Source organism: Lactuca virosa, chromosome 1 (genome assembly GCF_052849685.1).
Source record: "Lactuca virosa cultivar CGN04683 chromosome 1, Lactuca_virosa_CGN04683_v6, whole genome shotgun sequence".
Taxonomy (NCBI): domain Eukaryota; kingdom Viridiplantae; phylum Streptophyta; class Magnoliopsida; order Asterales; family Asteraceae; genus Lactuca; species Lactuca virosa.
The window spans coordinates 198,710,758-198,733,487 of NC_136426.1; the positions used below are offsets into that span (position 1 = coordinate 198,710,758).

The 22,730-nt window shown below is 32.7% G+C and overlaps 1 protein-coding gene across 1 annotated transcript; it reads left to right on the plus strand.

Moving 5' to 3' along the window:
* The first annotated feature begins 10,753 nt into the window (after nucleotides 1–10,753).
* On the plus strand, nucleotides 10,754–22,646 carry LOC145163702 (putative inactive purple acid phosphatase 27). Its single transcript, XM_079082499.1, has 12 exons — nucleotides 10,754–11,156; nucleotides 11,267–11,354; nucleotides 17,740–18,009; nucleotides 18,542–18,650; nucleotides 18,901–19,015; nucleotides 19,552–19,684; nucleotides 19,794–19,981; nucleotides 20,979–21,165; nucleotides 21,260–21,327; nucleotides 21,843–22,113; nucleotides 22,186–22,266; nucleotides 22,372–22,646. Exons 1-12 carry the CDS (start codon nucleotides 10,819–10,821, stop codon nucleotides 22,426–22,428), a joined length of 1,905 nt encoding a protein of 634 aa, XP_078938625.1. The 5' UTR covers nucleotides 10,754–10,818; the 3' UTR covers nucleotides 22,429–22,646.
* Nucleotides 22,647–22,730: the final 84 nt, after the last annotated feature.

A 22,730-nucleotide genomic window follows, 5' to 3' on the forward strand; every position in this document is an offset into this window, starting at 1 on the left:
CCCTTGTACTCCACAACAGAATGGGATTGTTGAAAGACGAAACCGTTCATTATGTGAAGCAGCCAGAACTATGCTCAGCTTCGCCTCTCTTCCACTGTACTTTTGGACTGATGTAGTTGCAGCCGCGTGCTACACTCAGAACCGATCGTTGCTCAACAAAAGATTCTCAATCACTCCATATGAGATCTTAAACAATCGAAAGCCCAACGTCAAATTTTTCCATGTGTTCGGTTCAAGGTGTTTCATCTTTAATTCAAAGGAGAACCGAAACAAGTTTGACGTCAAAGCAGATGAGGGAATTTTTCTTGGTTATTCACTCACTTCAAAAGCATACAGAGTGTTGAACAAACGCTCCAAACGAATTGAAGAAACATATTATGTCACCTTTGACGATAATTACATGAAGAAAGTTCAAAGGAGTGAAAGTGACTTAGGTGAAATATTTCCTGAATCTGGACAGGTCTCGGTTCCAATATCCAACTTGTTTGATGAGTACATTCGATTATTTGATGAACCAGAGAAAGCAGCTCACTCAGAGGCGAAAGCAGCAGATAACAAAATTGATAATCTCAAAAATATCATAGATAAAGCTGCCAAAGAAATGGAAAGTGAACCTCCTAAAACTACAGGTGGTCAACCCTCAACTGACTCTCCAAACAACGGCTCAATGTTCAAGGGGGAGAGCTCATCAGCACCAAAGACAACCGAAATGTCTTTCGAGGGGGAGAATCCTATTCCATCCCCAACTAATAAAGGTCCAGTCGAGGGTGAACATACAGCTCCAACCCCACCCCATAATAGTCCAATCGAGGGGGAGAGTCCGACTTCCACAAAGGATGACAACTTTGATCCTGACACGGGTTACACTTCGCCAGTCGAGGGGGAGAAAGAAACTACAACTGACGAAGGTGATCAATCAGAACTTGAAGAGGAAGTAAATGCAGAGCTGGATCCAGCCTATGACCCAAATTATCCTCCACTAGTGAAATGAACCAAGGACCATCCCAAATCACAAATCATTGGTGAATCATCTGAAAAAGTTCTCACTCGTTCTCAATTAAAAGCGAAACAAACTGCATTATTCTCTAAAGTTGAATTCTGTATGTTTAATTCGTTTATCTCTAAAGTCGAACCAAAAACAGTAAATGATGCACTTGATCATTCTGATTGGGTTCAAGCAATGCAAGATGAGCTTCATGAGTTCGAACGAAATCGAGTTTGGAGGCTGATTCCCACACCAAAGGATGCTTCAGTGGTTGGATTGAAATGGGCCTTCAGGAATAAATTGGACAAAGAGGGGAACGTCATTAGAAACAAGGCTCGGTTGGTGGTTAAAGGATATTGCCAAGAGGAAGGGATAGATTATGAGGAAACCTTCGCTCCAGTAGCTAGGTTAGAATCAGTTAGAATCTTCCTGGCATATGCTGCTCATAAAAACTTCGAAGTTTTCCAAATGGATGTCAAATGCGCTTTCTTGAATGGAGAACTAGAAGAAACAGTGTATGTTGAGCAACCTCCCGGTGAAAAATATTTTCCGTTACCTGAAGCGAACCTCATCTCTCAGTCTCTGGTATCCTGCTAGATCTGGATTCTTCATTCAAGCTTTTTCTGATGCTGATCTTGAAGGATGTGGTCTGGACCGAAAGAGCACTACAGGGGGATGCCAATTTCTTGACGGTAAACTTGTTAGCTGGCAGTCCAAGAAGCAAACATGTGTGTCACTTTCAACAGCCGAAGCTGAGTATATAGCAGCAGCATCTTGCACTTCTCAAGTAATATGGATTCAAAGTCAACTAAGAGATTACGGGCTAAGTATGAAGAAGATTCCTCTCTATTGTGACTCAGAAAGTGCAATAAGGATTTGTCACAATCCTGTGCAACACTCTAAGACTAAGCATATTGCACTTAGATATCATTTTATCAAGGACCACGTAGAAGATAGGAATGTGGAAGTACATTTCGTTCGGTCCTCTGATCAACTGGCCGACATATTCACTAAAGCCTTACCTGAAGCGAGTTTCAATAAAATCTTACAAGGCCTGGGAATGATGGAAGCAGAGTCTGTACCGAATCCTCAAATCTCCCACTAAAAATTAGACAAGCGAAATGGAGCGAACGCTCGGTCTATTTCGGGTCCATAATTTTCGAGAACCGAAATGAACCGAACGCTCAGTCTATTTCAGCTCTTGAATTTTAAGGAACCGAAATGAACCGAACGCTCGGTCTATTTCGGCTCCATAATTTTCGGGAACCGAAATGAACCGAACGCTCGGTCTATTTCGGCTCTGGAATTTTAAGGAACCGAAATGAACCGAACGCTCGGTCTATTTCGCTTCATTCCTTTAAGATAAGGTTTCGGTTGTACATTTTGTTTAAAGAGTGTTTTGTGCTACTTTATTTTCTTTTTCTGTTTTTATTATTTTTCAGAAAACATCAAAAATCCAAAAATATTTTCTTTTTCTGTTTTTATTATTTTTCAAAAAACATCAAAAATCCAAAAATATTTTCTTTTTCTGTTTTTATTATTTTTCAGAAAACATCAAAAATCCAAAAATATTTTCTTTTTCTGTTTTTATTATTTTTCAGAAAACATCAAAAATCCAAAAATATTTTCTTTTTCTGTTTTTATTATTTTTCAGAAAACATCAAAAATCCAAAAATATTTTCTTTTTCTGTTTTTATTATTTTTCAGAAAATCTCAAAACTTCAAAAATATTTTTTTTGTGTGGTGTGTTTGTTTGCATGTTCTTTTAATTAGGTCACACGTGTACCAATACAACAGAATTTGGAGCTAAGGGAGGTATAATCATTTCCATATGAACTAGTTAAGGGTCCCTAGAAGCATGCTGCTCCATGTTGACCAAAGCCTCTACGACTTAGAGCAAGGCCTTAATGATTCGATCTATACCTATCGTTTCTTCCCAATCAGGCTGTTAGTTCGAATTTTGTTTATCTTTTGGCGAAACAGGGGTTATCCTAAATCTTGGAGCCACACTGAATTTCAAACGACGATTGAGGATAAGATTTTGGGCGCGTGAATTTGAACGGTCTCTATACCCACGCGTGCTGACGTATACCTGGGAGTAACCAACCTGTCACATCGCGCTTTTTCAGGCGACGTTTTAGTGACCGCGTCATTATCATGATGATTTTTCTCTCTCCTGGCAACGGTATATAAAGGGTTTCTAATCTTATTTGTCTTTTGCCACAACAAATTCTCTCAAATTACAAGGCAAGTTGAAACTGTTCATCTTCTTTCTTCGATCAACAATGGCGACTTCTTCATCGGTTCACGATCAACTGCTTCGTCCACATAGCTTTCAATCAAGCCAAATCAGAACATGATCATTGAACTCAATCCGTTTCTGTATGACGCGTATATGCTGCAAGTGGTTGAGTGTTTGAAGTATTCCCCACTGGTTCTAGCCCTAACACAGGTGGAAGCCGTCCCTATGTCACTCTTATCACAGGTTTACTCTACTGCCTCATATGACAAGAACAAGGAACGAATCTACTTCCAAATCCATTCTCATAAGGCTTCTATTTCAAAAGGGAGATTTTGTTCCCTATTGCACTTGGCCGTGGATTCATCTGTAATTTCACCAGACTTCATCACTACTACTCAGTTGTTCTCGATGCTCTACGAGATGGGCTACACTGATGTGCTTACCACGGTAACGAAGGTTAAGAAGTCATGCTTACCGTCTCCATAGAATGGATTGCTTTACTCTTCTCATCAAGAGTTTGGCGGAGAGAAGTGGTGGATCTGATGGCACCAGCAAGGATTTTCTAACCCTTCTATACGGTCTTTACAATGGTATCAATCTCGACTACGGGTCGATTATCTGGTCTCAAGTGGTGCAGAGCCTTAACACTTCAACAAGGCATTCTGAAATTTCATGTGGTCGATTTTGGACTCTCATTACACGAAGGGCGATGACTACTTTGGAAATTCCGGTAATGAAGGATGCTCTAGTTGCGTCTATTGCTACGTTTCACACCAAGAAAATCATAATTTCAGATCCTAAGAAGTTCCCTCACATTGGCTCTATCCCAAAGACAATGTACCGGTGTGTCACAACCGAGAGTAAACTCATAGCTGAATATCGCAAGCTTCCTCCCAAGGAACCGAGAGTCTTATCTCCTGAACAGCAGGCTGCCTTAGATGTTGTGGACAAGCCTGGCAACCGAGGGAAAAGGACTACTACCAAGAAAGAGACTACCGATGATGATAAGTCTAAGTCTACCAAGTCCAAGAAGCGAAAGTCTGAGAAAGGGGATTCTTCTAAACCGAAGAAGATTAAAAAGATGGCGAAAAGGTCCAAGAGTCCTACTCATCCCAGTTCAGAACATGATGAGGAGGAGGAAATTCAACATGCATCTCCGAGAGGTAACACTCCTCCCCGATCTCCTACTCCAACCAAATCTCCTCATAACAACCTTCCAACACCACCTCCATCACCGAAATCGACAGTTCCAGTTTCGGTTGCTCCTGTTCCCCCACCAACCACATCTCAAACAACAACTTCCTTCCCACCACCACCACCAGTTACTTCTGTTCCTATATCCACAACCCCCTTACCACCTCCCATTATTTCTCAATCAACTACCACCACCATTCCTGAACCGACAGTAAGAGTCAACGTATCTGATACAGGGGCGACTACTGAAACAAAACCACCAGTTACTTCCAAACCACTCTCACCCTCACCTTCATCAGATTCTGGTGCCACTCTCGGTGGTGCTAATGATGAGTTTGATTCTACCTACTACAGTCCATATTGGCTCCCTACTGATGAGGATGATGATGCTCCAATCACACGCCAACACTTGCAGAGCATTCATGAGAAACTGGATAAATTGCTTGATGACAACAAGTCCTACAGTGGTGTTGTGCTCAAAGCATTTTTGGACACATCTCTTGAGCAATACACTGACTCCATTGAAAAATCCACTAAGGCTGTTAATGATTCTACGTCTTCATGTCAAAAGGCCACTACTAATGTTAAAGAAATTGTTCATACTACTCAAATTTTTCTCGATTCACTTAAAGGGCATGCTGATACAAGTGCAGCCAAGGTGCAAGCCTCTGTGGATTCATTTTCCAAGTCCCTTCAAGAGGAACAAACAAAGTTTGAGGCTGTTCGTTCTTCCATACAAGCAGAGAACACTTCGCTTATCAGTTCTGTGTCTTCTCGGCTGGAATCTCTTCATGTTGAGCTAGCAAAAGAAAGTGCTCTGAAGGACGAACTTGCTCGACAAGCATCCACGATTGAAGTTCAGAAGGTTCAGCTCGTTCAAGCTGAAAAAGAAATTGCTTTATTAAAGACGGAGAGAGCTATTTTTCGCAGCTGTGCAGGGGATGTGAAGGATATGCTCACCAACATTCTTGGTGCTCATGATCCTATCCTTACTTTGACCATTAGGAATCATCTCACTACAAAACTTCTTCCTGCCCTTGCATTGTTACACGAGATGAAGGGTGTTTCGGAGAGATTCATTGCTCCAAAACAAGGGGAGAAGGTGCTGCTCATCAACCAAAGGTTAAAACTGAAACCGAATCTGCTCAACCGAAGGTCAAAGTTACAACCGAACTGAAGGGTAATGAAGCTTCAGGTTCTGGTTCACAAGCCAAGCAAAAGGAGATTGATGATGATACTAATGACGAATCTGATGAAACTATTGCTGAGGCTCTTAAGCGAAAGAAGAGGGATAAAGAGCTGGATGAAACCTTGAGGGTTGCAAGGGAAGCAGAGGAGAGGGAAAGGAGGAACAAGGAAGAAGAAGAAGCCTTAAACTGCAAACAGGCCTTGTTTCCCCTTTGGACTAGAGAGACACTTATCAATCAAGCTATTGAGTTTCCAAGTGTTTATTGGTTGGAACCCGTTGCTTCGTTTGACTGTGACAATTCTAAGGACTCGCAGTTTGACATGCCGATAACACGAAAGGCATTCACGTTTCACTGTTTCGATTCGACTGCTGAGGTTCCTTTTCCTCATCCAAAGGTTGCTCGTGAGCTTATAGACTTTTATTTGAAGTATGGTCAACCGCAGTACTTGACATGGAGCGCACAGAAGATAATAATTTTCAAGGTACTGAAGCCTACGCCTGCTGGGAGGTTTATAAATGTTAATTTTAAAATCACATGAGGATCTGCAAACTCGGTGTCGATTATTTCCCTGGCAGATCTCCCAAATCTAAATCCTCATGACTGGATTCTTTTGTTTAATATTCTGCTCACAAATCCGAGGAAATATGAGCCGATATTGGATCACTTGAAGAGGATGTTGGCTTCTTACATCCATGAGGTTGCAGCTATGGATCACGAGATAGCGAGAGTCATAAACAAGAAACCGACGGTTAAGCCAACACCGAAACCAGGAGATGTAAATAAGATGAAGATGGGCCAAATCGATTCAACACATCTTACTGTGATGTTCACAAAAGGCGAAGCCAATATATTTATGTTCCCTCTTGTTGATAAACATCTGTTTTCAACAGACTGCTTGGAGCACATCATCAACATTATTCATCGGTGCAAGCAGAACTCAGAAGCAGACAAAAAGAACTTCACGGACATGCTTCGGTGGTACATAATGTTTCATCATCATTTGCTGGCTATCATTCCGAAGGTGTTCAAAACAATAAAGAAGTCTTCTGCAGCTCAGCCGAAGTGAGCTTTCGGCTCCATTGACACAAAGGGGGAGATTGTAGAGTCCAAATGTGTTGCCTCATGGGCTTGTGTTTTGTATCCGGATTGGCCTGTCCATCCGTGATTAGCTGTTAGGGTTAGACTATAAATAATGCATGCATGTATGCATTAGAAGGTTAACGTTTGAGATTATTATCGTATTAGTTTTGTAACCCTAAACACCTTTACAGTCGAAGTTCTTAATCGAGCTCTTCTGAGGTGTTAAAGCATTAATCATACGACATATTCAAAGCCATTCTCGTGTTCATAATTACGTTCTTAATTGTTTGCTTGCATAGAATCTAACGATCCTAATTGAACTTTGATTCAACAAGACTATTAATTAGTCACGGTAAATATTAGACTAAAATCTAGTGGTAATAATACTAGGTTTCGTCGAAGGAAATTATATTATTAAGAAGCGGAGCGTTGTCCGAGTTTGGAGTCATCACTTTAACAAGTGAGTGCATAGTTACTTTCATCTTACATATAGACATGAAGTATTTAAATTACGTGCTATGTGTGCATATTATCTGTGTTTATGATATCTATGTTGGATGAACAAAATATACATGTTTTATTTTATTTAAACTGTATACGTATTTTATACCTATAAATTACAATGGGTAAAGATGGTTAGATGAAAGATGACTTGGATGATGAGATGAAAGGTGATATAGATCATGAGATGAGGGTGAGAGGTGAAAATGAGAGAAACCTTTACCCAAGCGTTGGCCCCGTCATCTAGCAGAGTATGGATGACAACCACAGACTATTCTAGACGGTCCAGTGGAACACTAGCCGGCTCGCAACCTGTAGGTGTTTTGAACGATATGTTCACCCGGTATACTCTAAAACCCCATTGACATGTATTGCGGGTGGACTCTCGAAAATAATATTGTCAATAAATGAGATAAACACTAGCAGCTAAGGACTTTAGCGCCTGTTGGATGAACCATGGCAACTATAGACTTACTGTCTGTTATATAAACCCTGGCAACAATGGACTTCATGCCTATTCCTTAGGATAATCCTTAGGAGTAAATAATGAGGAATAGATGATTCATAGGGAAGATACTTAAGAATAAAGAAGATAATGGGGATGGGTAATTGAGTTAATTGTTTGATGATGAAACATAATAACTTTATTATTATGGGCTTAAAACGCTATGTACTCACCAGGTTTCCCAACCTAACCCACTCAGTTTATTTGTTTCACAGTTGTCGAGATGAAGCTACATTACACTGAGATTAAGGAGATCACTAGTGTAAATAAATGTAAGTCTGTTTATGCTTATGTTTCTGTATTGACGATGACATCCCAATGTTTTAAAACGAATAAAATACATTTCTTCGGAAATGCTTTGATAATATATTTATCATGTTTTTCTGGGAAACAAATTCCACAACATTTTTCTTTAAAAAGGATACTCTGATTTTCAAATAAAGAATAAACACATAGGTCTTTTCTGGCCGTGAAATTGGGGATGTCACAGAAATTCACTAAGCTTTATGCTTACCCAATTGTTTATTGTTTCAGGTATCATCGATGGCTATAAGAAGACGAAGGCGGGACTGTGCACACGCATTCGTGGCAGTAACGATTCTGCGTCTTCAATAAAACTCTGATTTTATATAAATATAATTTGGAATAAATGGTTTTCTAAATAATGAAATTATAAATTAGAAAGTTTTACCTAAATAACAATGAAAAAAATTTGGTTGTGAAAATGGGACGTTACATTAACAATCATAATTATTACTCAATTATTTTCAAAAAAATTATTAAGTAACAAAGTTATGTAACATATTTCACATGCAACATTCTGATAACCATGATATTAATTATATATTTACAAACCGCTATTTATATAAAACATTGGATGCTTGCTTAAATTATAAGTTTTTTCCTTGAAGTTGGGTTCTTTAATATGACATAATTGTCATTCCAATTCTTATTCACATTGATGAGTTGATTTTTGGGATTAGATTGATGAGCTGATTTTTTTGATTTCTGGTTTTATAGGATTAAAATCAAAAGGAACCAAAGTATACATTGATTGAGGTGTAAGATGTTTTAAAAAAGAATACCATTGGCTGTCTAGAAAAGTGTCAATAAACGCATATAGATTTAAACCGGCCTAAAATAAAGGGATTCTTCCATATTTATTTATTTTTATCTAATATACCAATTGAATGCTTCAGCTGTTATATGACAACTCTAATAGATTAACAGTTGACAAAATATTAATTAGAAGAATCAAAAGAATGACAAGTGGTTTATTAAATATAAAGTGTAATTGAGTGACATATGACAAAATAACTATTTTTTTATTAGAAAATGAAGATGAAGATATATATAATTTCAAATTTTTAGAATTGATCGTTGAGGTACACATATAATGTGTTTCTTATATTTATTGTGTGCAAGAATGCACCAATAGGAAATTAGGTAAATTAAATAATTATTTAGTTAACTAAAAATAGATATTAAATGATTTTCATAACTGTATGTATATTAAATGATATCCATAATTATTTTTTTTATGGAAACTAATTAAATTCGTCATCAATGCCAGCAATAATATTCTTTTAGAATGAATTCGCATCTAGGTTTTTCATGTTTGGGTTCGTGTTTTGTTTATAGACTCACATACTTAAAATAAAAAAAGTTGCATAGAATATGAAGAACGAAAGTGTATTATACTAGAATGCATTATTATTCTGTTAGAATATACTCTCATTCTTCTAGAATAAACTCTCATTCTACTAGAATACACTTTCGTTCTCCATGTTCTAGGCAACTTTGTTGTATTTCGAGTGAGTGGGTCATGAAACAAAATACGAACCCATAATGAAAAACTAGATGCGAATTTATTCTGAAATAATATTATTGCTGATATTAATGACGAATTTAATTAGTTTCTATAAAAAAGAATTATAATTATGGAAATTATTAATATACATATAATTATGGAAATCATTTAATATTTATATTTATTTGATTAAATAATAATTTAACTTTCACTAAATTCTTATTTATGCATTCTAACACACATTAGATGTGAGAAACATTTGAACCTACTTTTATATATATATATATATATATATATATATATATATATATATATATATATATATAAAGATAAAAGAAAGGTAAACATAAATCACTCTTTTTACATTGATTAGGGACCAAATTCAAAACAAAAACAATTAATAAAGACCGTAAAAATAAAAAAATAAAAATAATAGATAATTACATAACAACCGTGAAAATTACCCCAACACATGGACCATTTGTATAATTAGTGCTAAATTTTAATTGTTAATCTTATCTCCCTATTCTAATAAATGAATAAGTTTATTCTTCTATTCACAAGTGTCATAATATTAGAACTCCTTATTATTATTATATGTCACATATTATGCCACTTGTCAACCTATTAATTATTCATTTCAAATTTCAAATTTTAAATTTCTCACTCTATTTACATTAAATTAATAATTGATGCTCCATTTTAAATTTCAAATTTTAACTTTTTTCACTTTAATTATATTAAATTTACAACATTAGATTAAAAAATAAAATAAAATAAATACAAATTATAAGGTGATATAACTTCACGTATTTATTTAAATCAAATATTATAATTTTATATAACTAAAAAATATCTCTTAAGTAATAATTTATTTAAAATAATTGATTAATAATTTTAATTTTTTAATATGAAAGTTTAATTAATTTTATAACCGTGGTTCTCACGGATTATAAACTAGTTTTGAATATATATTGATTCCGATATATCTACCAAAAATACACTCATCCTGCATCAATTATTACTTTTGGAGTCCTCTACGCAATTCTCCAATATGCTTTCATTCGGCATTCGTCAATAGTTATTAAAAACAACTAATGTTTTTTGTCATTATTTATTATATTTTAAATTTATCCATTCATTATTGATTGCACGTTTGCCTTTGGGTGAAGCACCCTAAGAAAATTGACTTGTAGACGCCATCTTAGTTTACACTAAGCTATTATAAAAGGACTTGCAGCCATACTTTTAGGATCTACATGCTACAATGCCCATAAATTCGCCTCCAACTGTTTAATTCCTATTTTTATCATGAGTCCTTCACTCCATTCTACCATGTGGTTTACATTTTTCTTATCTTGTTCCATTTCTTTGTTACATCATGCATCATCTTCTTCAGTTTCTCCTTTATCGCACACGAAGCTGTTGGACTCCATGGATGGGTTTCAGAACTATACTGCAATATCAGATTTTCGACTTGTAAATAGAAGAAAACTTGGAGCTTGTTTGGGCAAAAACCCATATCGGAAAATACAAGTGAACTCAAAATCTGAGCTTTCAGATGACCAGATGATCACAGTGACTGTTAGTGGTGTGTTACTTCCTTCCAAGAGTGATTGGGTTGGTATGATAACACCTTCAAATGCTAAGTAAGTTTATATATATTTATGTATGTAAGATGTAAGATTGTAAGTAGATGTTTGTGTAATTATGGTTAATTTGAAGAAATAATTGGGTTATTATTTAAAATGGCATGCAGCATTAACGCTTGCCCTCAAAACGTTATTCTTTATCAGCAGACGGGTGATTTGAGTGCACAACCGCTTCTCTGCCATTATCCAGTGAAGGTATAAGTCTTCTAATTATCAATCAATGCAATTTTTTTAATTAATTAGTGTCCGTTTTACATTTAGCATTCACACCACTGCCGTTACATACATATATATTTGAAAAAAGTGGTTTTAACTCGCACTACATCTCACACAATTATGATTTGCGCTAATAACAGTAATGTACTAAGCTGTCATTTAATTAATAAAAAGTTATTATTAATGTAACTAATGAGAAATTAAATATACTTCTACTTTTCGTTCTTACTTTAGTATCCGACTTAATAGAAATTTGTCTCTTAGATTTGATGTCCTAGGTTTTAATTCGGTTGTCGACAATATCTACTATTTGGTAATATTAATTTTTAACTACTAACCAGCTTTATTAAAAAGTCATTACTATATTTTGTAAATAAAAAATTATTTATTTAATTAATAATCCAATAATAATGTTAAACAGGTAGTGCACAATTTGTAATTTTGATTTTAATTTAAGCATAGTTTGTGTATTTTCTAATTATCAATGTAACAATAACGAATTAAATAACAATATATGTAATATAAGTAAATATAATATACAATAGAACAATATAATGCAATTATATAATTATGTAATATAAATAATTAATATAATATATCGCAATAATGTAATGATGTAATATAAATAGTCAACAATATACTATTAAATAACGAATTAATGACTGTCGTAGGTTAGTGGCATATGTCGCTGCAAAGTAAATATGCCATACGAAAGGCCCATCTCAGGCATTTTTATTGATCAATATTAAAATGAAAAATTTAAATATATTCTGTATTTTATTTTTATTTATCATCTTACACATATAACATGATGATATCTGAAATCCAGTGATTCACTCTTTTAATCTCTTTTGATTTTGACACATATGTTCATCCGGTGAATAGGAAGATTGGTAGAAGGATTTTTTATTTTGACACATATCTTCATCCCGTGAGTAGGAAGATTGGTAGAAGGATATTTAATTTCAAAAATTTAGCTCTTTACCTATTATAAGTTTATAACATTTAACAACCATAAAATGTATACAAAAATCTATATCATTGTTGTTAAGATCTCAATCTTCATTTTAAAATCTTACGATTTTAAAATCTTACAAGCTGAAAACGATCTCAAATTCATTGGGATCTATTTGAAGCAAAATCTATAGTGGAATTTTATTATGCCGACTATGATATTAAGATTTTAAGACAATCAGATCTCACCTTTATAGTTTTATCCATGGTTGTCAAAATCGCAATCCTGATCGTAGGATTGTACGATCCTACGATCCTAGATATGAAAAACGACCCGGATCGTCATAGGATAGTATTTGGGGTAGGATCGCAGGGAGGATCGTAGGATTGAGATCCGATCCGATCCTACCTTCCCTTGATTTTTTTTTTTTTTTTTTGCAAATGAAATTTTTTTTTACCATTTTATGTCTTTTAACCTTTACCAATTTACCATTTATCATTTTGTATTGTGACTTATGACTAATATTTTGAAGTTTTTATAACTTTTGAACGAAAAATTGAATGTTTGAAATATTTTTCATGATTAAAAATTATAAATTAAAATTATATTTTATTTTGAGGGATCTTAGGATCCCGATCTCGATCTTGCAAACCCAAAAATGATTCTAGGTAGGATCCCGATCTTGACAACCTTGGTTTATCTATATATAATTTTTTTTTTCCAAAATATGCAATAAATATTAAATCAAGATATTTTAAACTATATATCAACAACAAGTATTATGCTTTTTTAAACAAGCATTTATTGGTTTTTTATACGATAAAGTTATTTTTTTTATATAGACTTGGAAATTTAATTATATTTACTTGGTCATATGTATAAACAAAGTTTTAGTATTTTTGTTGTGAGTGGACGGGGAAATTCCGTGCTATTGTGGCTTCGTTTTCCCATTAAGATTATGACTCCTAGTTAATCAAAACATATATTAAGGGGACATTTTTGTTATGTAGCATATCATGTCCCAAATATAGGCGTACACGTACGGTTTGTTTGCGACACTTTCAAGTGACGACATAGAAGATATGAAATTATGAATAGAAGCAGTTGCGTATGAAGTAGTTGGAGGTTTTTCATCCTTTGCCATGAGATGTCACGTTGTATGCTTCAAAATATATTGGATTCGTGGTTAATTTTAATTTTTTAATTTTATTTAATATTTATATAGAAAAACTTTTAGAACCTGTCTCGAAGAAAACAGTCACTTTATAGTCTTTGACATAATAAACAATAAAAAAAAGTAGACGGTTTATACTTAAATTTACAAAGCAAATGGTTAATGTTTATCAAAACATATCTCTTATTAAAGATAAAGAGAAAAAGATAAGCAAATGGTTAATCCTTTCTAACAAATAAAAGTATTTTGTGGCACTTATCACATTCTCATTTAATTTGTCAAATATAATTTTGTGATTATTTTCAATTAATTTTTTTTCCATATGTCATTTTATAAGTTTTTTCTATTTTATTAAATTTCACATAATATTTCAATGTAATAATTACAATAAATGTAGTAATAAATAGATATCAATTTCATTAACAACTTACCTTTTAATTTCAAAATTTTCAAGATTAAAGCTAATTAGTTTCTTTTATTTATTTAAATTATTTGTTTAAATTTAAAAGATAAAAATGATTATAATAATTCATTATTTTTTCTTATTTTCTAACAAAATTAAAGTTTTTCAAATAATTTGACATTTATATTTAACTTTTTTTTAATTTAACCCATATAATAAATGGGTCTCACAACTAGTATTTATCAAAACATATCCCTTATTAAAGATAAAGAGAAAAAGATGTAACTATTTGGTGTTATAAAAAAATTAATGAAAGGTTATAGGGAAACTTGAAAAGCAACATAATTGCTCACATATTGATAGTTTGCGGAAGCCGTTGTTGTAAATGAGCATTTTAAAAAGAAATGAGACCTAGTTGTGTAAAGTAATTCTTTTTTAATTCTTGTTTTAGGGTCAACTACGTTGGTTTTTATTGGTTTTAGAGGTTCGTTCGTTCCGGTTGAACCCGATTTTTTGCAAACTGATTGTTTTTTTTTCTTTTTGCAAACTGGCTGGTTTTTACTAGCTCGGATTGAATCGACCCGCCACAAGTAATGTTGACCATTCTATTTTTATTGGCTTCATTTGCTTAAGGAACCATGCAATTTTTTATTATAGATTCACCATTTATTGGATCTTTGACTTTTGGCAACTTAACATTCATAATGAAAAAAAACAACTTTAGTAACGATTGGAGATAATTGCAACATCATAATACTTAGGGTTTGTTTAACTTTTATTTTAAACAAAAATCTTAATCCAAAATCTACTACAATAGTTTTTGAAAACTTTTAGCTTTAATTTTTTTATTTCATTTTACATATTTAAAAGCTATCAACAACTTTTTCCAAAAACACATTTACATAAATAAACTTTTTAACTTCCAACTAGTATTTAGTTTTTCCAAACAAGTTCTTAGTCTTTGATTTTGAGGTTACACTCCTAAAACCAGAAGTACCTGTGATAGAGCCGCTTTTGTAAATCCTATATAATTTAGCAATGTTTGTTTTGTATTTCCTTATTAACTTGTATTGTTGTATTACAAAGAAGATCTATATACACATCATGCAATACATTGACTTTTCTCAAATCTAATACGGCATAACTTAGGAAAGTTTGTTTTGTATTTCCTTATTTACTTGTACTGTTGTATTATAAAAGGAAGTCAATATGCACATCACCAAATACTAGGACTTTTTTCTAAGCCAAATAACCTCTAATTGTATTTTGTCTTAAAGTTTTTGTTATCTGAAAAAGTCATTGGTTTTGTTGGGAGAGTAATTGTAACTATTGCTCCAACGACTTATAAAACTATACAAGGTTATGGAAATACTATATTAAATTTTGAACTATTGCTCTGGAGTATTTTCGATGATGTCTTCTATTTTTATAACTATTTATGTGTTCTTAAAGAAGACAAATAAGATAGAGGTTTTATTAATCATTTCATAGAGATGAAGATAAATTAGGTATTTATAGAAAATGAGATAATAAGAATGTGTTTGGCAAAAATAACTGAAAGCTTATAGCCGATAACTTGTAACTGATAGCTGAAAGACAAACACTATAGTTTTTATTTGTGTAAAAGTGTTTTGCAAAAACAGTTATAAGATTTTGAGATGTATAAAATGACATAAAACATAAAATCCTAAAAGTTAAAAGGTTAAAAGCTTTTGCTCAATTCATGTTTTTTTTTTCTTAAATTTAAAAGTTAAAAGCTTCTAAAATCCTCCAAAACTTGTTAACTATATTTTAATTGTTTAATTCATAGATTAACCATTGGAAATGCCCTTGGTCCTTTTTCATTAATTAATTATTATTTTAATAAATAGTTACATTTGAATATGTGGTATATATATATATATATACTCTAGTTCTTACGATTCAATGAAGTTGAAGTGTTTAGTTTAGATCAACTCCTATAATAAGTAAATAAAGGAAAACAATAAAAAGAGGGTAATAAAAGTTACACATACCATTTACTAGAGACGATAGGAGTAGATGTATTGGGGGTTTCAATTTCGGGCTATGTTCTGCCCTCAGAATAGCATGGGGATGTATTTCTTATCTCTTATCTTCATTTGTGTATAGGAGCTCATTCATTGCTAATATAGTTGAGTCATGGGGTTAGTTTTTTTATCCGGAAAACACAACAGTACCATCGGATCAAATATCGGATGGCCTATACGAAAAAAGGAAGTCTTGTGTAATATTATATTATATTAGGAAAAAAGGAAGTCAAGCTTGATCAAATGGTGGCACTATATTTATCATAACCTAAAGGTGCGAAGTTTGAGTTACAAATTAACCATTAAATTACAAGTACTGTATATACATCTTGGGGTTTTTTTTTTTAAACATCAAAGGCATATTTGACTAGTATCATCAATAAAATATCGCCTCCCTATTATTAAAAAAAAATAAAAAAAATAAAAAAAGGCAAATCTTGTTCTTAATGATTAATATAAAAACACAATCTAGTTTCTTTGACTTGTTCCTATTCACTTGTTAACTAATTTAACCAAAAAAAAGTGCACCTATATAAATGATCCTGGCTTCTTTTTCGAAGTAATTGAATTTGCAAATTCCACATGTAAATAACTTTATTACATAGTTGCGTCTGACTTTGAGTTAAGTACCCGAAGTAGTCTCTTACAAAATAATAAAATAAAATAAAGGATACGGTTTGCCTACATTTAACCCTTTTAGTGGGGACCCCTCACTACACATGGATGCTTTATACACCGGAGTTGCTTTTCATTGAATATCAGCTAACAATATGAATGTGAATGCAAATCGAACCACATGTGATGAGTAGAAGCAAGCACTTGTAAGAGTTATGTGTGAACTTATTCCTTTCTACAAGTGTCTTTGGTGGGCATGTGATTATAAAGAGGACTATGTCATGAAATGTTAGGCTGCCTAGTGCGTTTGGTGGAAAAGTGGAGGATAAGTTGAAAAAAATGATAAAGATGAGCAAAAGTGCATAAAGTTGGTATTCTTAATGCTCACGCTATCAATCCCTCAGAAAAAAATTAAATATTTTCCCACTGATCACCATCCACATAGGTCTAGTTACTTACGGTTTTAACTTTGTGTGTCATATTCAAAATTCAGTTATGCATTGCGTCTAGAACATATTCTACAGTGCCAGGTGGCAGTTTTTCGTATATGTTTCGGTGGTTATTGAAATCTTCATATTTGGGGTTAATACTTAGGGTAAACACCACAAATGTCACTAATTAAGTTTATAAGAAAATTTGATTTTGACACTGCGTTATTTTTTGTCTCAAAATTGACCTTGTGTTTCTAGTTTGTTACAATTATGACCACTTAATCGATCAGTCTTGTTGCCTGCTGACGTGGCATGATGTATTGTTATGATTGCGGAAGCCAAACTCGGAAATTATGAAGATCTAAAGAAATTAACAACACTTAACACTAGCCAAGAATTGAGGTTACTTTTTATTTCTTAATGGTTAGATAGAAGTACAATGAGAGAAGACAAAGAAGAAAACAAAATCTTGAACTTATACTCTACTGATGTGTATCTATATATAGTCAACTTCAACTTCTTTTCCCTATTGACGGAAATGGTCCCTGGACTTTTTGTTTAGTTACACATTTATCTACAGTTATCATATACCCTATTTTGTCCCATTTACAAAAATGACTTCGAAGAAAAGTATGACTGCAGAACTTCAAGAAACATAGTTCATGCAAAAAGTAATTAATGCATTGCCAAGAGTTTTAGATGCTCTTGGAAGTTAATTAAATTTTGAATAAAATGCAGGCACAATTTGTAAGCAATGATCCAGACTATATCGGATGCAAGAAGAAGGAATGTAAAAAATATGATCAGATGGGAAAGTGTCTGGTGACAACATGTAGTGCCTCAATCACATTTCATGTTATCAACATTAGAACTGACATTCAATTTGTCTTCTTTGGTGCTGGATTTCAAACACCATGTGTTTTAGCAATATCTGAACTTCTCAAGTTTTCAAATCCAAAGAAGCCATTATATGGGCATCTCTCTAGTGTTGATTCCACAGGGACTTCAGTAAGCACCTATTCTTCAATATACTTGCTGTAGTTTTTCAAGAAATAACAACATAATTTACTTTTTTGACCAATATCAACAATCTACTTTACTTTTTAGCAATAGCAGCAATATGCTTCTATTTATGTTATATGTGCCCATAATAGCTTCATATTACATTTTCTCACCAGCAATTATGACAATATGTAACTCATAAAAGTGATGCAATTATATTTTCTTTACACATAAAATCAATATGCTTACAATTTTTTTATTAATAATAGCAATGTATTTCCATTTCTTTACATATAACATGAATATGTAACAAGTAGAGTACAATGCCCCTATTAGTAGAAAACGCAAGTACATTGTTATTTTATGTTAAAATTAAAGCACATTACTTGTATCTAGAAAAAGAAATGTAATTACGTTGCTACTATGTATAAAAAATAATGTACATTTCTCTAGTAGAGAAAGTAAAGCATGTTGCTATTCTATGAAATATTCCACTAAAGTAATGATTCATATTAAAAACCGATGTTCTCATGTCCAGATGAGATTAACATGGGTGAGTGGAGACAAGAATCCTCAACAAGTTCAATACGCGAATGGGAAATCACAAACTTCACGTGTTACTACATTTTCCCAAGATAGCATGTGCAGTGAGTTCTTATATTTAATTTTATTATCTATGTTTCATTATAATTCAATGTCACTTTTATCTTTATCCACGACCACCAATTATCGTTCAATATGATTTTAATTTCTTTTATCCTAATTTAGAGACAATAGTCTTGAAATCTTGGTATTTTGGTTTTCTAACAAGTACATATGTGTCATTATATTTAATTAGTTGTTAATAATTAAAACTAAATTATTCCAAATTTCTTTTCATATTTTGAAAATATGAAGCTTCTGCATTACCAAGCCCTGCAGTAGATTTTGGTTGGCATGATCCAGGATACATCCATTCTGCTGTGATGACTGGATTAAAGCCTTCTACAAGTTTCTCCTACAGATATGGAAGGTAAGCCAATTTTTTATTAATTATTATAGAGAAAATTGTGAAGAATAACTTTTGTTTCTTTACCCATATTAACAATGTAGTTGTATTTCTTTTACCAATATTAGCAATGTACTTTATTTTTTACCTATAATAGCAATTTACTTTCATTTTGCTACGAATATCAGCATTATACTTCAAATGTTATCATTAAAGAATTTGTAGTACATTACTATTATGAGTAAAAAAATTTAAGTACATTGCTTTTATATGTAAAGAAAATGTACTTACATGCTATCATGAGTTACATATTGCTATTATTCGTAAAAAACTGCAATTACATTCATCTTAATTGGTAAATAAATGCATGTATACTGCTGTATATTGTCTATATTGGTATAACTAGTAAAGTATGTTGTTATACCCTGTAGTTTTCTTATTAGTAATTTCTATATAAATTCGAATTCGTAAAAGAAAACCGATGTAATGTGAAAACAAGAGATGGATGGATATAGCTGATATATTTAACATTTTCGTTTTTTTTTTAAATAATTTTCAAGCAATTCGGCTGGTTGGAGTGCTAAAATTAACTTCAAAACTCCACCTAGTGGAGGATCAAATGAACTCAAATTCCTTGCATTTGGTGATATGGGAAAGGCCCCTAGAGATGCTTCCATTGAACACTATATTCAGGTAAAATATCATTTTGGATTGTAACAACTTGATTATTCAAAAAAATTATTATTCTCTTAAGTTATGAATCTTGGTTTAAATATATTGTTATTGATAAATATGTATATAGCCCGGGTCAATAGCTGTGACTCAAGCCATGGCTGATGAAATCTCATCAGGAAATGTAGATTCCATATTCCACATTGGGGATATAAGTTACGCAACAGGTTTTCTAGTGGAGTGGGATTTCTTCCTTCACCTTATTACACCTGTGGCTTCACAAGTTTCTTACATGACTGCAATTGGAAACCATGAAAGGTATGATCGTATAACTAGACATTACAAGATTCATTTGCTGGAAATTCTTTCTTAAATTCCATAATAATGAAAAGGCAAATTGCAAACAAACAATTATTTTTTGGGAAATTTTGCCATTTAACGGAATGCACTTTATTTTTTAAATCAAAAACTACAAAAGTTTTAGACATTTTTTACAAATCAACTATTGGGACTTAGTATAGCCTTTCAAATTGGATATTTCGGATACGGTTAACCTCATAAATTGGAAATGAAATACTTGTTTTTTTAACAAAACTTCATTGATTTATAAAAATACAATCAGAATGTAAGCAAATCGAACGTTTTGTTCATAAAATACCATTAAAATCCATATTAATAAGGGTATTTTATGAACAAAAAGTTGAAATTTCATCCTATCTTATGATAGTACTTTTTATAAAAAAAATAGTTTTTGTGATAAAAATAAGTTTGTAAACCATTATGACATTCAACCTTTAGAATATTACTGGTGAAAACTAATATATTTACTATCAAACAGAGATGGTTTCAAACATTATTTCCAATTTTCATTTTGACATGATATAACATGTCAAATCTTAATCTGAAAAATTATTGGCAAAACGACTCATGTCAAAATGATTAATTTGAAAAAATATTTTATACTTATTATGGTTTGATTAGAAAATTTAAATGGTTAACTTGGAAAACTAATGGTGAAACCTATATCACAAAATTACACTTAAAAGTTAAAACTCATGTCAAAATGGTTCATTTGGAAAAATGTTTTAATTGAATGAATACAATATTAGTGGTTAACCTGCACAACTCACACATATAATTTTCCTTGCACTTAATGAAGTGATATTAAATTCTGCAACAATCAAGGAAACAAAAACAAAAAATGAAATAAACATACGTAATTATTAGTCTAAAGAATGAGGATCATGTAAAAGGGTTCTATCATCCCTTCACAATAAGTGCGATAGTAAAACTAACAAAGTTGGACAACAATCAGGGACTATGTGAGTTCAGGCTCATTATACATCACACCAGATTCAGGAGGAGAATGTGGTGTGCCTTATGAAAGTTATTTCCCAATGCCAACACCAGCAAAAGATAAGCCATGGTACTCCATTGAACAAGGAAGTGTGCATTTTGTAGTTATTTCAACCGAACATGATTGGTCAAGAAACTCTGAACAGGTATATATAATTCAATCACATTATAAATCCAAAAAAAAAAAAAAAAAATCATTTCGACTTTTAATAATTGACTCATATATGTCACAATGAACAGTATCAATGGATGAGCCGTGACATGGCTTCTGTGGATCGATCAAGAACACCATGGCTGATATTCACAGGGTAAGATACAATCATATAGGGGTGGGAATTTATGATACGACACGAAACGAAATTGGAACCAAACTGAAATTTGAATTCGTGTTCGTGTTAATAGTAAAAAAACACAATGTCGTGTCGTGTCGTGTTCGTGTTCAAAATTCGACACGAAATTGACACGATTTAGCAGTTCTTTATCGTGTTTTTCGTGTTTGTCGTGTTTTTCGTGTTATATTTGATAAAGTATTCATTAAATAAACTAGTTTTTAGTATATGATATATTTTTCGTGTCGTGTTTGTCGTTTTTTAATTCGTTCGTTTTCGTGTTAGTTAAAAAAAACAAGATATCGTGTCGTGTTCGTGTTACATAAAACCTTGTCGTGTCGTGTCGTGTCAGACAGAAACACGAAACGATAGCACGATTTGCCACCCCTAGAATCATACATATGAAACTATGAATGAAATGAAATGGAGTTAAAATAAAACCATTTTCATGGAATGTTACTTAATTAAATTCTTGTGGTTGCTATTAATTACAGGCACAGGCCAATGTATTCTAGCTGTGGAAGTGTTGACATTAGATTTCTTCTAGCAGTTGAACCCTTGCTAGTTGCAAACAAGGTGGATTTGGTTATGTTTGGACATGTCCATAACTATGAAAGAACATGTGCAGTGTATAAAAGTAAATGTTTAGCAATGCCGAAGAAGGGTGCTGATGGAGTAGACACATATGACAATAGTAATTATCAAGCACCAGTTCATACGATTATTGGAATGGCTGGATTCAGACTAGATGGATTCCCTCCTAAAGTGAGTTTTACAAATTTAAAGTATGTGTTTAAAGAAAACTATATACTGATATAACTATGTCGTTGATTTTAGCCTGGTAGTTGGAGCTTATCAAGAATAAGTGAATTTGGATATGCGAGAGTGCATGCAACGAAGACACAGTTGAATTTTGAGGTATTTACTGAAAGCATGTTCTCCAACTTAGATTGTATATGTTTATACTGGCATAATTGAACATGGAAAATTGTTTATTTTACTTAATTTGTTGTTGTTTTTCAGTTTGTAAATGCATATACAAAGAAGATTGAAGATAGGTTCCGCATCATCAAAAGCTAAGTCAAGGAACATAAGTCGATGCTCTTATGTATAACATTATAAAAATATCACATTATAAAAATCAAATAGGGAAGTGAATTTTGATACGTAAATAGAGACCCTCAAAGATTGTTTTTTTTTTGTTACAATTGAAAAGATATATAATATGTTGGTCTGAATGTCACAGAAGTAATAGTAAAAGAGATCTAGGGGGTGTTTTGAGTGACTCTTTGGAATATTGAGAAAAATTTGCATGTTTTATAAGGAAGTCAAGTGGATTGTATTCACCGCTAGTCCAAACATACATTGGCCGGGCCGGGCGA

Excerpts from the sequence above, each read along its gene's own strand:
- LOC145163702 (XM_079082499.1), top strand. The coding sequence starts at position 10,819 with ATGAGTCCTTCACTCCATTCTACCATGTGGTTTACATTTTTCTTATCT. Across the intron at positions 18,651-18,900 it reads TTCCCAAGATAGCATGTGCA|CTTCTGCATTACCAAGCCCT; the intron begins GTGAGTTCTTAT and ends GAAAATATGAAG. Across the intron at positions 19,685-19,793 it reads CCATTGAACACTATATTCAG|CCCGGGTCAATAGCTGTGAC; the intron begins GTAAAATATCAT and ends ATATGTATATAG.